The following is a 14,582-nucleotide window of genomic DNA, read 5'->3' on the forward strand; positions in this document are numbered from 1 at the left end:
ATTGACTTCCTGTGTCTACTGTGAAATTTACTTAAAAATATTTGTCACTAGATCTGTTCTTTTGTGCACCTTTCTTGTGTGGTTGTGGAGATTATCTTGAGCTTGTAAACATCTGGATGTTGCTTCCACTGTAGGTCCGGTGATTCCTGGTAGTAAAATACCGAAGTATTTTTCATCTTGCTTTTGTCATGTTGTTCAAAATCATAATTCTTGTAGATATAGGGGCAGGAAGAAAAGTAGAATGTTTATTATGCACAAGTTCATATGTCACTTTTCATCTCAATTCTGTTCGTACCACTTTACAGTCTTGCTTTTCATGTTTTCTTTCGACTAAAGAACTTTTGCTGATCAGCTTACTTGGTAAGATCAAACTTGGCTTGGCTTTTGGCCATTGTCATTTGTTACTTGCAATTCCAGATCCTTCACACAGTTTTCTGTGTGAATTTATGCTTTTCCTGCTTTCTGTTTCTACTTTCTTCTCTTGTCTTGAGTTCTACTTAATTAGGACATGTGTGAGTTCTAATGAGATTAATGAGGGACTGTGAAACTTTGAGTGAGTTGCTTTTAATTGTGATCTGCGCTATTCCTGTTGCTTCAGAGTTTATCCATCATTACTCAGTCCCAAAAGCTTTGTTAGAAGACCGTTAGAAGCTAGATTAATCTTTAAAGACTTGCATACATTTAACAGAAATCACGGTGAAAGATGCTGCTTTTTATTTAATATGAAAAAGACACAATGTTACTTTGTAGAAGTTGGTCTGTACTGAAAACTTCTGTAATGATTATGGAAATGTGGAAGTAGTTTTATTACATTTCTAGCAAGGGTGTTGTATGAAAAATGATATTGCTTTATTAAAATGCAGGAGAGAACAATAGTAGTGAATTGGTAGCATTCAGTGAGATGATCCTGGTTGCAGCTTCATAGTATGCAATTTTTTACTGGTGATTTCTTAGCTTAAAATATGTTTTTCTTATATGTTTACCAGCACCAAGAGCAAGTACTTAATGATACAGTGGATGGAAAAGAAATCTACAATACAATTCGTCGGAAAACAAAGGATGCTTTTTATAAAAATATTGTCAAAAAAGGTTATCTTCTGAAAAAAAGTGAGTTATGTTTACTTCTATATTTTTTATTTTTTTTTAAATAATGCAGATGTGGTTCATAGTATCATAGAGTATCTCAAGTTGGAAGGGACCCATAAGGATGATCGAGTCCAACTCCCTGCTCCGCACAGGACTACCTAAACCGTACAACTAAGAGTGTTGTCCAGATGCTCCTTGAACCCTGACAGGTTTGGTGCTGTGACCACTTCCCTGGGGAGCCTGTTCCAGGGGCTGACCACCCTCTCAGGAAAGAACCTTTTCCTGATGTCCAGCTTGAACTTCCCCTGATGCAGCTTCATTCCATTTCCTCATGTCCTATTGCTGGTCACCCAGGAGAGGAGATCAGCACCTCCTGCTCTGCTGGACCCCTTGATGGAGGTGTAGACTGTGATGAGGTCACCGCTCAGCTTTCTCTTCGCCAAGCTGAACATGCATATTTAGTGAATTTAGTATAGTAGTGGTACTAAAAGGACAAAACTGAAGTGGGGAGGAGGTTCTAGAACGTGTGTGAAGAGTATGAAAGGTTTCCTTAAGTAGTACATGAATAGAACAACATGATACATAAAATTGCATGCAGTGTGAAAATGCTGATTGGCAGTTTTCTGAAAAAAAACCCAAAACAGAGCACAGCACAAAAACTGGGCATCCTTGTCAAAGGTAGTGTTCAAACTTACTAAATGAAATATATTTTCATAAAACATAAAGTTTGTATTAATAGGAATAGGGAACTCATTAATTCTAGCTGATAGAGTAGGTTAGAGAGAGCTAGAATAGTATAAATGTGGACGTTTGCTGGAGTGTATATTCTGCTGTATGAGATGTATAGCAACTTTTTTAGGGTTCTAACACTGACACAGTCAACATAACATACAATAAGTACATTAAAAGATGACTGCTTGACTCATCTCAGTGTAACCCTGAAGAGCTGACACTGAGCAAGTCTTTGAAGCTCTGAGGAAGGCAGTCACTTCCCCAGTGTTACATTTCTACTTGTTAAAAATCAGCATTAATGGAAACAGAAGAACTATCAATAGTAAAATTTCTGCCAATGACAGAGACCATAACTAGAAGGGTAAGTTACAGACAGTAATCTGGATAGCAACCAAAAGTCAGAAAGTAAGTATGATTTTAAGTATAGCTAGCTATAACAGAGACGTTAAAAACCCCAAGCCACCCCAAACTGTAGACCCTCTGAACAGAACAAGGAATACATCCCTTACATTGAGAAGGCTGATTCTGAGAGAAGATGTAGAGGGGTGTTGTAGAGTGAGGTATCAAATAATGAATTGAAAACCTTTAGGTAAAAGAGATCATGAGATACTTTAAATGTGCAAACTGGAGTACTGAGCAGGTGTCGAGAGGTGGCACACAACTGCATATGGAACAAATTCAACAAAAATCACTCTTCCATCTCGGAGGCAGAGTGTAGTAAGTGGATTTAGATTTGTCTTTTCAAAACAGTGCTAGTATTCATTTATTTGAGGCCCATGGTGGATTTATGATGATCAAAGCATAAAATTAAGGCTGAAAGTTTTTTCTAAATGGTAGTGACTTATGCATTAATTAGTTGCAGAAAGTTCCTAATCCACTGTAGTTCAGAGAATGTTTTCTCCGAAACAATCAGCCAAATTCTCAGACACAGTTCTGTTGGGGCATGTTCTGATTTAGGTTTGTACGTAACATAATCCCATTTCTGTTCTTCAGCCGTACTGTTTTAAGATGTGTAATGCAATGTGTTAAACATGGTTCAGAGTTCAGGAGCAACTTTGTCATGTCAGGAGTCTGTTTCTTAATTAAAACTGTAATAAATGGGATCCAAAGCATCATTATTTGCAAACTGTGTAGATACAGTCTTAACAGTGACAGGAATTCACTGTCCAGGCAGCTCATACACACTTACTCAATCCTGTTGAAATTAGCGAAAATGTTTAGAGAACCTTTTGCAACTCTACCTGCATCTGTGAAGAGGGTCTAGTTATAGCTACATGTTGCATAAAATTGAGTATGTGTGTTGATACTATAACTTCAGTGTGATTACCTGTACATTTTTCTTCTGTTTGCAATTTGACAAAAACTTTACTGCCCTCTTTTGTTATCTTCATTTACAAAGTTTACACTTTATTTTAAACAATATCGTAACTTTTTTTGCTTGACTCTTCGACAGGTAAAGGAAAGAGATGGAAAAACTTGTACTTTATATTAGAGGGAAACGATGCCCAGCTTATTTATTTTGAAAGTGAAAAACGAGCCACAAAACCCAAAGGACTAATAGACCTTAGCGTGTGTTCCGTCTACGGAGTACATGACAGCTTGTTTGGCAGGTAGGACACTGGCTTTTAATTCTCGTATGTGCAGCAGCAGAGTTGGCTGCTAGTTAGAGGCATGTACAAGACGTGGGCAATATGTCACTAGTGAGCAAGTAGCCTTGGCTCGCATCGTGGCTCATACCAAGAGTCTGTCATTGGTGTGGATTGCAAGAGCAGATGTAGTTGATGAATAATAACTTGTTTAGCCGTGGCAACTCCATTGCTAGCAACCATACATAAAACAACTTCTCGTAAGAAATCTTAGAATTGACCGTTAAATTTTTATTGTGAGATGAGATGTGATGATGATTACAGCTTTTTTGCATTATCACTTTTTTCAATATTGAGTGCATTAGTTGCTCCATGTTTCATTTTCCAGACATCAGCATTTAGGAACTGAGGGTTTTAAACCTTTTGAACTAAGAATTGCCAAGATCAAGAACTTGTCAATTCTGAAAGGTCTACATTCTTTTGATAGGTTTTTGAAAGCTAGCTTCGTTAGACAGAGCCTGTAAGTACTTCTCTATTTAAGAAAAAGTACTTTTGTTAGATTAGACCAACTTAGCAGTAAACTAATTCATGTAAGTCGATATTCTCAGAAATTGTTTTTGTAGAGTTACTATGTGCAGAGATAATTTTCACATCAAATCTTATTTACTGTAATACGTTTGATATTCAAAATATGCCAACAGCAAGGAATGTGATTATCAGCAAAGAAGCTGAGAACCTGATATCTGAAGTCTTTCAGATATCATTGGTGCTCAACAAGAAAAAGTTTACATATTTGTTCATTGGTATTTACAAAAAAAAAAAGTCCACTGTTTTGTATGGAAGAAATAGGTACATTTACTCCTACAAACATTAGATGGAAATTCTGGTTATCCCATGGATCTTAATATTTATTAAAAAGTTATATATATAGTCAACTTCTAGTTACCTTTGTGAAAAAACTTCAAGACAAATGCTTAAAATTGTAGCATTTCTTAAGATGCAAAGACTGGTGCTTTTGTTTGATATGTTGTGGTTTTTTAATCTTTTTAATAATTTTGAAAAACCCATTAAACTAATGGAATGGGGAGCCTAGGTACAGGTAGAGTACCAGGACAGTAATAAAAAAATTACTGAAATGTTCCTTCTGTAAGTTGGCAATTATGCAGGAAGCTTTGGTGCGTATTGTAAACAAGGAACATTTTGGTCAACAGTGGCAGTCTCTTAATCAGCTTTTAGGAAGCGGTGCTCTGTGGGCTGAAGCGCAGCGGGGCAGTAAGTGGTACGAACTGTGGGTAGGAGGAGATGCCTGGTTGCACCGGCTTAGGAAGCTGCTAGTGAGGAAGCGTAGCTGAGATAAAGTTCCTCCTGCGTTTTAAGCAGCTGGTAAAAACGCCTTTGCCCCTTTTCTCAGAAGTACAGCGAAGTCTGTAGCTTTGCATAGTTCTCTGGTGGCGATGATTTAATTAGCCCCAGACCTGGCTGCTTCCTGCTCTCCCCGAGCCAGACCGGATGGCTGTTTTCTGCCTCAGCTGTAAGTCAGCATACATTCCTACTCAGTACACGCCATTCTAAAAGTTTCTCAGTATTTTGAAACAACCTAGCTGTACTGAAGTGAGGTTTTATTAAAATGACATAATACATTAAAAAAAAAAAATGCCGTTTTGAAGGACCTGAGAAATTTTCTAGTTGGAGTTCTTCCTCTTTCCATGTGTGATGATGCTACATGTATACAAACAAAAATCGATGCAATGTTCAATGCTCCTTACAGACAAACATCAGAAATGCATTAGTTCAGTGTAAACTTTGTTTTGGCACAGACCAACAAGTGAAGAGGTCTGTTAATATTACGAAGATTAATAAAACTTAACCTTTTTTTTTTTTTTTATTTTTAAGGCCAAACTGTTTTCAGATAGTAGTTCAGCACTTTAGTGAAGAGCATTACATCTTCTACTTCGCAGGCGAAACTCCAGAACAAGCACAGGTGAGAGCTTTTATTGGTAAATATAATTTAAAAAGTAATTTTTTTCATCTTGCGGTGCTTAATGATGTTGCCCTTCTTAAACAGGAAGCAAGTTGTTGTGGTTTTGGCCGGATTGGCCAATCAGAATGACAGATCCCCCCCACACACCAGAAAGGAGAGGAAGAAGTAAGGAGATTTATGAGTTCAGAAAAAGAACTAAACTACTTTAATGAAAATAATAATAAATAAGGAAATAAAAGATAATAAAATTTTTTTTTTAAAAAGTACACAATATATACAAAACCGTGTCCAGCTCCCAGGATGATGATTGCGTCACCAGCAGACACAGGGAAAGTCCCAGACTGGAGTCAGGGATGGACAGGAGCTGAATTCCAGAACTAGAGTCAGGAATGCTCGGATTGGGATCAAAGGCAGACGAACAGACAGGGTCCTTCTCAGACATCGGCCATTGAAGAAAGAGCGAGCCAAAGCAGCCTTGCCCCTTTGATCCCTCAGCTTTTATACTGAGCGTGATGCACATGGGATGGAATACCCTGTTGGTCAGTTTTGGGTCTCCTGTCCCGTCTGCTCCTCCCTGCAGGTGGGACCCCTCTATGCTTCTCCACCTCCAACCCTCCAACGGGGCAAACAGCGAAGTTATCTGACCTTGGTTGTTATAGCGATAAGTATAACCAAGAGCCTCTGTGCATACCGTCCCTTGGTATAATCAGGTCTTACCACTCTGAGAGTGAACAGTTTGTGAACAATGTGCTGTTAATTTCAGAGTTTAGTCAGTTAGAAGAGGCCCAGCTAAAAAGTAAAATTACAAAACAGAAAATTGGTTCTGTTTTACCTCAGACCAGGACACAAAGTCTATCACAAATAGTTAGTGGCTGTGTCTATATTAGCAGGTGTTATAATGGGGTAGTAGTAGATCTACAAGGGGAACGGTTGCTGCTGAGAACCCAGCACCTATGTTACCTGCACTTGGGGTTTTTACTTTGGACAAGCTCCAGTTGGGTGCCGTGGACTGAACTTGCTTTATTTTACACCGTATGTTTGCGGTGTAACGCAACATATTTTTTTGACATAGTACAATGCTGAAGAATAGTTTACGTTCCAAGAGTTTTGCAGGTTATAAACCAGAGCGTGATAAAGTGGGCGTTTTCCTTCAAAGGCGTATTCCTGATACGAACTAAAGTGCTAATGCACCTGTGTGTGCCCAGTGACCAAAGTATACTGAACAGCTGCCTCTGGCAGTTATTTGTCCTGTCCATGAACTGGTGGTTGTTCGTAGTCTTGGGCTCTGATCATGCACAAAAAGTGAGGTTTTCTGGTTTTAGTTGGTATCCTTTAGTTACTAGCTCTCCAGCGTTGATGTTTGCTGATTAAGAATTGAAGGATAGGAGCCTAATTCTCTGAAATTCACTCACCAGCAGAAGCGCATATCTAAGATGAGACAATGTCCTTGTTTATTGAGTTTATAGCTCTGAAAAACCACAGCTCTGAAAAATACATACTGCATCAGAAGTTAAGCTTTGCGTTTGGTTTTATTTGAATGGAATTAAAGCTGATTAGAGCACTTGTAATAGACTGCTGTTCACTAGAGCGTGAAGGCTGAATTAATTTAGTATCCTTCTTGTGCTGTATATAAAGGAAAGCACGAATTTTCCTGTTAAATTAATACAAATTTATGGAAGTCACTGGGATGACATCAGAATGATGCGGTAGCGTTTGCCACACAACTTTTAATGTCTTTGAGAAGCAGCACGCTGTACAGTAATTGAGGATCTATACATTAATTTCCACACGTGTTACTGTACATTCATTGTGTCTGCAGTCGGCATTCATGCAGTGTCTTTTGTGTTCAAGAAATTAAAAGAAGTAAAAATGTGCAGAAGGCAGAATATCCTGTCCTGTTCCCTGAACATTTGGTATAATCTGCTTTTGGGTTTGATCTGCTTAACAGGCTGTTCACTGCATTTATACAGAATACAGGGGGTTCTTATAATATGGCTTTGGCCCAGGAAAATTTCGCTCTGCAACATTTCATGGAAGAATAGTTTTATTTGTATATTGAGGCTCTCCTATAATGTGGCAAATAAAAGATCAGAGCAGTGCCATCCTATGGGCTGTGCGTTGTCTTTATGGTTTGTACAAAACAAAAGCGCATAGTAAAATGCAGCCTTACCTGCCGGTGCCACTGTGCTTGCTGTGCACGTTGTGAGCTGTGGCATTTAACGGGAAGGGTTTTCCTGCTGTGAGTGAGTGTAGAGGCGTACTAGGCATCCAGGAAATATTGCTGTTAAGAGTGTTTAGGAGGCATTTGTTTCTTCGATTGCTGCTCCTTCTGAGAGTAAGGAAACGAGCAGCTGAAACTTTGTGATGCACAGTTGAAAGCTTTTCCTTCTGTGGAAGGTTTTAAAACCTGGAACCCGACTCGCAAAGTGGTCTGTCAGAGAGCGGCTGCAGTAAGAGTTCCTGCATTTCTGAAATGTGGAAGGTATTGTGAAGGATAAGACTGAAGAGCGTCGTGGGTTTTTTAGTGACATAGTGAAATTGTACTTTGGGAATAGATGGCAGATCTTTGAGATACAGACTTAAAAAGGCCGTGGGTCAAAACCTAAGTTTTGTGCTTTGCAAGAGCTATAGAAAACGTGGTGGCTGGGGGACAAAAACTGGCGACGGAGGCTGTAACACATCGTCCACCTTCCGCAGGCCCATTGCAAAGCTCCTCTCTTGGCAACTTTCTCATGCTGCAGTGACTTTTTCAGAGGTGGCCTGTCGAGCTGGCAGTGCCTCTTAGCAGCTTATTTGTTTAAAAAAAAAAAACAGGCACAAAGGTTCCACAGTCAGTTTGATGTTAAACAACCTGTTTATTTCCTTGATCAAAACAGAATCCGTCTGTCCGTTCATCCACTCTGCTTTACGCGTTTGTGAGCAAAGTGGGGAATGTTGTCTGTATTCCTCTGTGTTCCTTTGCTGATGCTGTTTTAGTTTTTGTTTGAAGTATACACAGTATTGCGACTCCCATGCAGAAGTACCGGAGAGAATAATCAGAACAGTTTGGCTTGTTAAGTGTAATTTTCTTAGAAGCAAACAACTTTTGCTTCATTTTATATACCATTTGTAATTTCATGTAATATTACTAGACTGGAAAATTGGTAAAGGTCATGCTGTATATCCATTAGTAATGCTTTATATTTCTAAAGGAGAAAATGGTTCAGATTTGCAAATCCTTTATTAGGTTTTGCTCAGTACAGATAAGGATTTTGCTTTAATATTCAAACTTGCATACTTCGGAATTACAGAAAACTTAGGTTTTGCCGAGCTAATGGGAAAACTTCAGATACTCTTTTTAGATATGTCTGTTCCGCTGCAAGAAGCTGTATCTGACTTTGTTTTATTGCATTATTCTGCGTCCTTCTCTCTTAGGACTGGATGAAAGCTCTGCAGATGTTTTGCAGTTTAAGAAAAACCAGTCCAGGAACATCTAATAAACGTCTGCGTCAGGTGAAGCTGATATTGCGGGGTTGGCGGTGCATGTGGAGGATGTTTTGTCTCCTCATTGCAAAACAATACCGATATATCTCGGAATTTTACTTTCAACAGTAGTAAATCCTGCATGTACTTGCTTTCCTTTTCGAAGCTATGCAGTATCCTTATGAAACCAACCAGAACTGTGTTGTTATATCCGTATACGTAAAACCCAGAATGGCTTTAGGTAATCTGCACGTTCTTTGCTAGGTATTAATTTCTGACCACATTTGAGTAAAAGTGTAAAGAAGTCAACGTCTGTATTGTCCTAACTTTTAAAATTTACCACATTTGGGAAACTTTAAAAATTTGACAGACTTCGGTGGCGTGTAAACAAAATACTTGTTTAACTAATGTTACTTATTTTCAGCAACAAATACATGCAGAACCATGCTTGTGGCTTAATTCTCTTGGCCTCTTGAAAGCGCTGTGTTTGACAGAATATCCTCGGAAGTAGAGGACAGTTAGTCATGAACGGCTGCAAGTCTTTGGAGAATAACAGGGAAATACTTCAAGAATCCCTGATAGTTTTGAATGTTAGGAATATTGAATGCAGTTGTTACAACAGACAGTGGAGAAATGAATAAAATAGGATGTTTTTCATTATGCAGAACTGTTCTGTAGATAACATTAAAGGTGCTTGGATACTTCTGAAAAAATGAGCTAAATTAGGTGAGTTCACAGCTGGAGTGGTAAGCGAAATTGAGGGCGTCAAGCTGCAAAAGCAAAGCAAAAAGAGTGATAAGCTGAAATAATTCTTTACTTTAAAAAGCAAAGAAAATGCTCATCTACGTAAAGAAATAGAATGTGTTGCAGAAGGGAATTTTACATAATCTATTAGGAAAGCACCAAATAAGCCATTGTGTTTGGAATCGTCCGTGGCTCTTATTCAAGGTGCCAGTCTTTGATTTCAGTAAAATTTCCTGTGCATAGAAAAGTTAGTATTTTCAAATCCTAATGCCTCAAAGATAATTTTAAAATAAAATAACAAGATGCCTTAAGAGCATGGGGCTGGAGATTTTTTTTTCAGTAATTATTTGAGTTATTTTGTCACTGGTGCCTCTTAGAATGTTGTTCCATTACTTCTGTTCCTCGATGCTCTTATTAGAAAATTTTTGTTCGTATTCAGAACTCATATATAAACATTAAGCCTCCACACAGAGAATAAAAAATGATTTATTCATGTGTTTCGTGTTTCTATTTCAGGAAAAAAAAGTAAATTTTCTGTATTTTTTTTTTTTAGGTCAGCAGTCTTATTTTGCATGTAGAAGAAGCTCATACTCTCCCAGTGAAGCATTTTACTAATCCGTATTGTAACATCTACCTGAACAGTGTCCAGGTAGCCAAAACACACATCAGGGAAGGGCAGAACCCTGTGTGGTCAGAAGAATTTGTCTTTGAGTAAGTGTGAATCTTCTTCAATTACTGAATTTGACTTGTAAGTTGCATTGCATTTAAGATTCTTAACACTGTGTACTGTTTTGCATATGCTTTTGAAAAATACCGAATGTGTTTTTATACAGCCGCAACCTTTCAGCCAAATTCTGCATGGGCAGAATTGTCCGTAGGCACCTAAATGTCTTTGTTAATACAAGTGTCTTTGGCTGTTAATGAGAACTCAGGATTGAAATGAGTTTAGAATAAGGTTAAATTTCAGCCACATACAGTATTAATTGAGGCTTTCTGTGTTTTCTCCTAGTGATCTTTCATCTGACATTAATAGATTTGAGATAAGTCTTAGTAACAAAACAAAGAAAAGTAAAGATCCAGATATATGTAAGTATTTTTCTGTAAAAGATGCATATATATATATATATATTGCAGCGATGGATACTTTGTGTGGTTTTCATTACTCCTGTCAAACATTGTCACAAGAGAACAAAGTATATTTTCACGCTCACCATACTGCTGTGTTTGTGTGTTTTGGATGTCTGGTGCTGGCCTGCCATTAATGTTTTTACAATGAGAACGTGCATGTTTTTTAGTAGTAAAATGCAGAGTATTCCAGTCCCATGTATCTGATGGCTTTCCTAGCTCTGTGGTAGAATAGCCGTCGCGTTACACAATGACGGCGCTCACCAAAAAGCAAGGGGCAAGAGAAGCTGTCAGCGTTAGTCTGCTCCATATCCACGGAGATTTAAGTCTCCTTGCACTGAATTCTTTTCAGGTTTTTTGTTGCATCCAGTGAGAAAAAGAAAGGGAGGAAAGGTGTACTATTTTCATAATTAATTTTTTTTTTTTAAATTCTTTGTGATCTCTGAAAAAAATTTGCCTCATTTTCTTTCCATTTTACTTCATCCGTCTACTTTCCTTGTACTACTCTTGGGCTTAAACCTGAAGTTACCTCAGTATCACTTTGAATGGGAAAGGATCCATATTTTCTCCTGCCTTTTACAGAAGTTCCCAAGAACTTACTTTCCTCATGTTACCCAGACAGCTGCTGCTTCAACTGTGATTTTGGTTTTGTTCCAGCAAATTAGCAGCAAGCTGGTAAGATCTGTCAGCTTTCTAGGAAAGAAAGCGTGTGAAGAATGTGGATTCTGAGCTCTTAGGAAAAAAAAAATAGAATTTTAATTTCTTTTTTAGTTCTCTTCCCATGCAATGTGTTCTTTTAGGGTTGTTTTGGGGTTTTGTTTTTTTTTTTTGTCTTATTCAAGGTATCTTGTTTCCCACCATACTTGTGGAACAGCTTCAGCCCTCTGCCTCCTCTTTGCTGCCTGCAGGGCAGGACGCCCTCCGCGCGCTCTTCAGATTTGTTCCAAGATTGTTTTATTTTCCGTTGTGTTCAAAGCTGTCTGTTCCAGAGCCTGTCAGAGTATTTATAATCTATTGCAGTTCTTTTCGGTTTGCATGTATTGTATTACTGGCCTGTTACATTTGCCTCCGTGGTAATGTCTTGATTTTTTTTTTTTTGAGATCTGTAACGAAACCTTGACCAAAGCAGAAGAACTACTCCTCATTTTAAATGCTCTTGCAGAACCTAATTCAATTTCAGACCTCTTTCTCCTTTCTCTGACTAGAAAACTTTCTGCATAGCAGGAGGAAAAATACGCTCCCTCTGGGAGACAAAAGGGCTGTAATTGCAGTTGTGACCACCTTCTTGTGGTGTTCTTTTTTGAGCTGGAAAGCTCGTTATCTGTCCACACCAAAGCTCTGTTGGTAAAAGGATCTTTAAAAGGATAATTCTTTAATGGGATATTTTAGCAATGTCTTCAAAAATGTTTTTGTAGTTCCCTCCTGTCTGTCCAGATTAAGGAGGTTGTGTTGGCTTTGGATGTGTCCAGCTGATGGGAGGTGATAGAAGGTTTCCTTACCTAGGTCAGGAGCAGAATGGGTTGAGTTTATTAATTCTGTTAGGTACACTCTTACAGCATAACCCAACAGTCCTTCCGTTGTGGGATAAGGATTAGACTAAGTCAGCTTGAGTGAACACGTATCTTTGCTTACATCCCCGAGCCCTATTTAATATGTTAAGTGGAGGGAGGAGAAAAAAAGAGCTAAACCACACCTTATCTGACTTACCGATGTGCTGTGCTGCCTGCGTAACCCTTGAACTCTTCAAAAGTAAGAGAAATTAGTTCCTTTCCTGAACATTCTCCTTTGCAGCCACAGCTCTTACATGCAGACTGCTATGAAGGGAGCATCACGTGAAGCTGGTACTACTCGTCCTCCCAGTTAATTGGTTAAGTCAGCTTTTCTGATTACTTTTCCTGCCGTGTAATGCAGATTGAAGGCCCAAAATTCTATTATTGGCCTCACTGCTTTATTTCTTTCATCGTAACACACAGAAGCTAAATACCAAAACGATAATAGCATGGAAGCTATTTTTTCAGTATTTTAAAATATTGCCTGAGCTTTCGAGTCTTACACTTTGAAGTTTGCCTGGTATGAGTGTTCCATAATTATTTCAGTATTTTTATTTTTTAAAAGTATTTCAAATATCACACAGTATTGAAATGGAGTGGAAGTTCAGGTTTGGTTTTGCACCACGATAGTTGGTTAATTTCAAATTAATTCACGTTGAAAATGAAACATTTTTATAACGGCAGGGGTCACCTTATCTAGGCAAGCCTGCAGAGCAAAGTGTTAGCCACTGTCTTTCCTTTCAGGCACAGTTACTATTTGCAGAAATGCCAAAGCTTGTTTTTGAAACTGGTATCTGAGATTATAGGAGGGTGGGCTGTGCTAACGTGGCAGTGACTAGTGTCTGCGAAAGGCAGGATTTAGTATGTCCATGTATCGAGCGTTTTCTTCTTTCTCAAGATTTCAAACGGCTTTTATTCTGAATCAGTAATTAGAATTTTTTAGGATTTTTTTGATGGTTCCATTTTGTTCTGGCAGGGTTAGACAAAGTTTTGATGGTAAATTCGGGTTCATTTCCCATCTACAAAGTGGAACAAACCTAAGTTTGAACGACTTTCCACTGTGATTCCCAAATAAGCCATTAAAAGACCTCAGTCTTTTTTTTTTTCTTTCTTTTTTCGTACTAGCGTTCATCATGTAAAACATTGCAATTCTTTTTGGATCAAGATCATTCTAAAGAGAGTTCTACTTGTATCTGGAGAGAAGAGATCAACTATTGTTTTGATGATTTTCTGTATATTTGTTTCTCTTTTAAAATGTGCTGTATTGCAAAGTGTAAATATCCTGAATTTTTCAACTAATAGCATCCTCTTAGTTAAGGTAGCTTACTATTTCAGTGTGAGCTGCTAAATGGGAAACAGTCATGTTCCTTTAAAGTTATTGAATATAAATTATGACAGCAACTGTTCTGCAGTCTCTGTACGTATATTTTTCTTCTGGCTTTTTTTTTTTTTAAATCAAAGCAAGATTATAGTATTTCTATTACAACTATGCAGTGCTGCTATAACCAGAGGGAAAAATTAAATCATCAGTTTATTCTAGAGCCTGTATTTCATTCACCGTTCCTTTCTGCCTTACGTGTGCAAGCGAAATAAGAAGAAAACCACATTGCTCAGTTGCGGGTACAGGAGCTTCGATGCTGGGGAGGAATATTCTGGGAAAGTCAATTGATTATCTGGTCTAAAGACATCGTCCCATCCACACTGGAGATAAGTAGCAGCTGGTGATGAATTGTTTTTCACACTACTGGACTGATTTGAATGCATGAGCTTCTGTCAGGTCATCAGCTCCACATAATATGAATCAGGCAACAGGAGTGTCCTGAAGGAGAGCATTATAAATGGGATGGTTGTCTGTTCCGGTATCAAACGATACCCGGCTGCGTATGGCAACCCTGGGGCCACGGGAAGTCTGCTGGAACTGCTGACGGTTTCTGCAGGCGGTGTGGTGTATGGGCTTTGTAGAAACATGAAAAAAAACCCAAAACTCCTGGTTGTTCTTTTTAATGCGGGGAACTTAAAAGCAGATCTCCCTGAGAGGCACGGAAAGAAAGCTTGCTTGGACAATCCAGACTGACAGGCTAAATGTGAAACTGGAACCGTGGACCCCTCCCGGAGCGTGGGGGGTGTTTTGCAGGCACAGTGTCAGCTCTGACGGTGTCTGAGCACTTTTTGTGTGAAATAACTCGGCTCAGGAGCGCGTCTGCCGGTGGTCCGGCTGCTGCAGCCTGCTAGCCAGACGCGGGGCCAGAACGCAGCTGTGGTCCGGGGCACTGCTGGCGATTGCAAGGTACCAGCACCACTGAAGGATGCGTTAAT

The 14,582-nt window shown here is 38.8% G+C and overlaps 2 protein-coding genes across 2 annotated transcripts in view; one reads left to right on the forward strand and one right to left on the reverse strand.

Moving 5' to 3' along the window:
• Window positions 1-14,582, forward strand: part of RASA1 (RAS p21 protein activator 1) — a 61,773-nt gene that overhangs the window by 36,363 nt on the left and 10,828 nt on the right. Inside the window, exons 10-15 of the mRNA XM_074568785.1 lie at window positions 987-1,107; window positions 3,272-3,428; window positions 5,298-5,385; window positions 8,800-8,877; window positions 10,145-10,302; window positions 10,601-10,677. Coding sequence (XP_074424886.1) covers window positions 987-1,107; window positions 3,272-3,428; window positions 5,298-5,385; window positions 8,800-8,877; window positions 10,145-10,302; window positions 10,601-10,677 — 679 coding nt within the window. The remainder of the gene's footprint in view (window positions 1-986; window positions 1,108-3,271; window positions 3,429-5,297; window positions 5,386-8,799; window positions 8,878-10,144; window positions 10,303-10,600; window positions 10,678-14,582) is intronic.
• CCNH (cyclin H) overlaps window positions 8,212-14,582 on the reverse strand; it is a 29,364-nt gene continuing 22,993 nt past the window's right edge. Inside the window, exon 10 of the transcript XR_012584824.1 lies at window positions 8,212-9,617. The gene's annotated coding sequence lies outside the window, so the exon portion shown is untranslated. The remainder of the gene's footprint in view (window positions 9,618-14,582) is intronic.

The sequence above is a fragment of the Larus michahellis genome, chromosome Z (assembly GCF_964199755.1).
Source record: "Larus michahellis chromosome Z, bLarMic1.1, whole genome shotgun sequence".
In the NCBI taxonomy this organism is placed as follows: Eukaryota; Metazoa; Chordata; class Aves; order Charadriiformes; family Laridae; genus Larus; species Larus michahellis.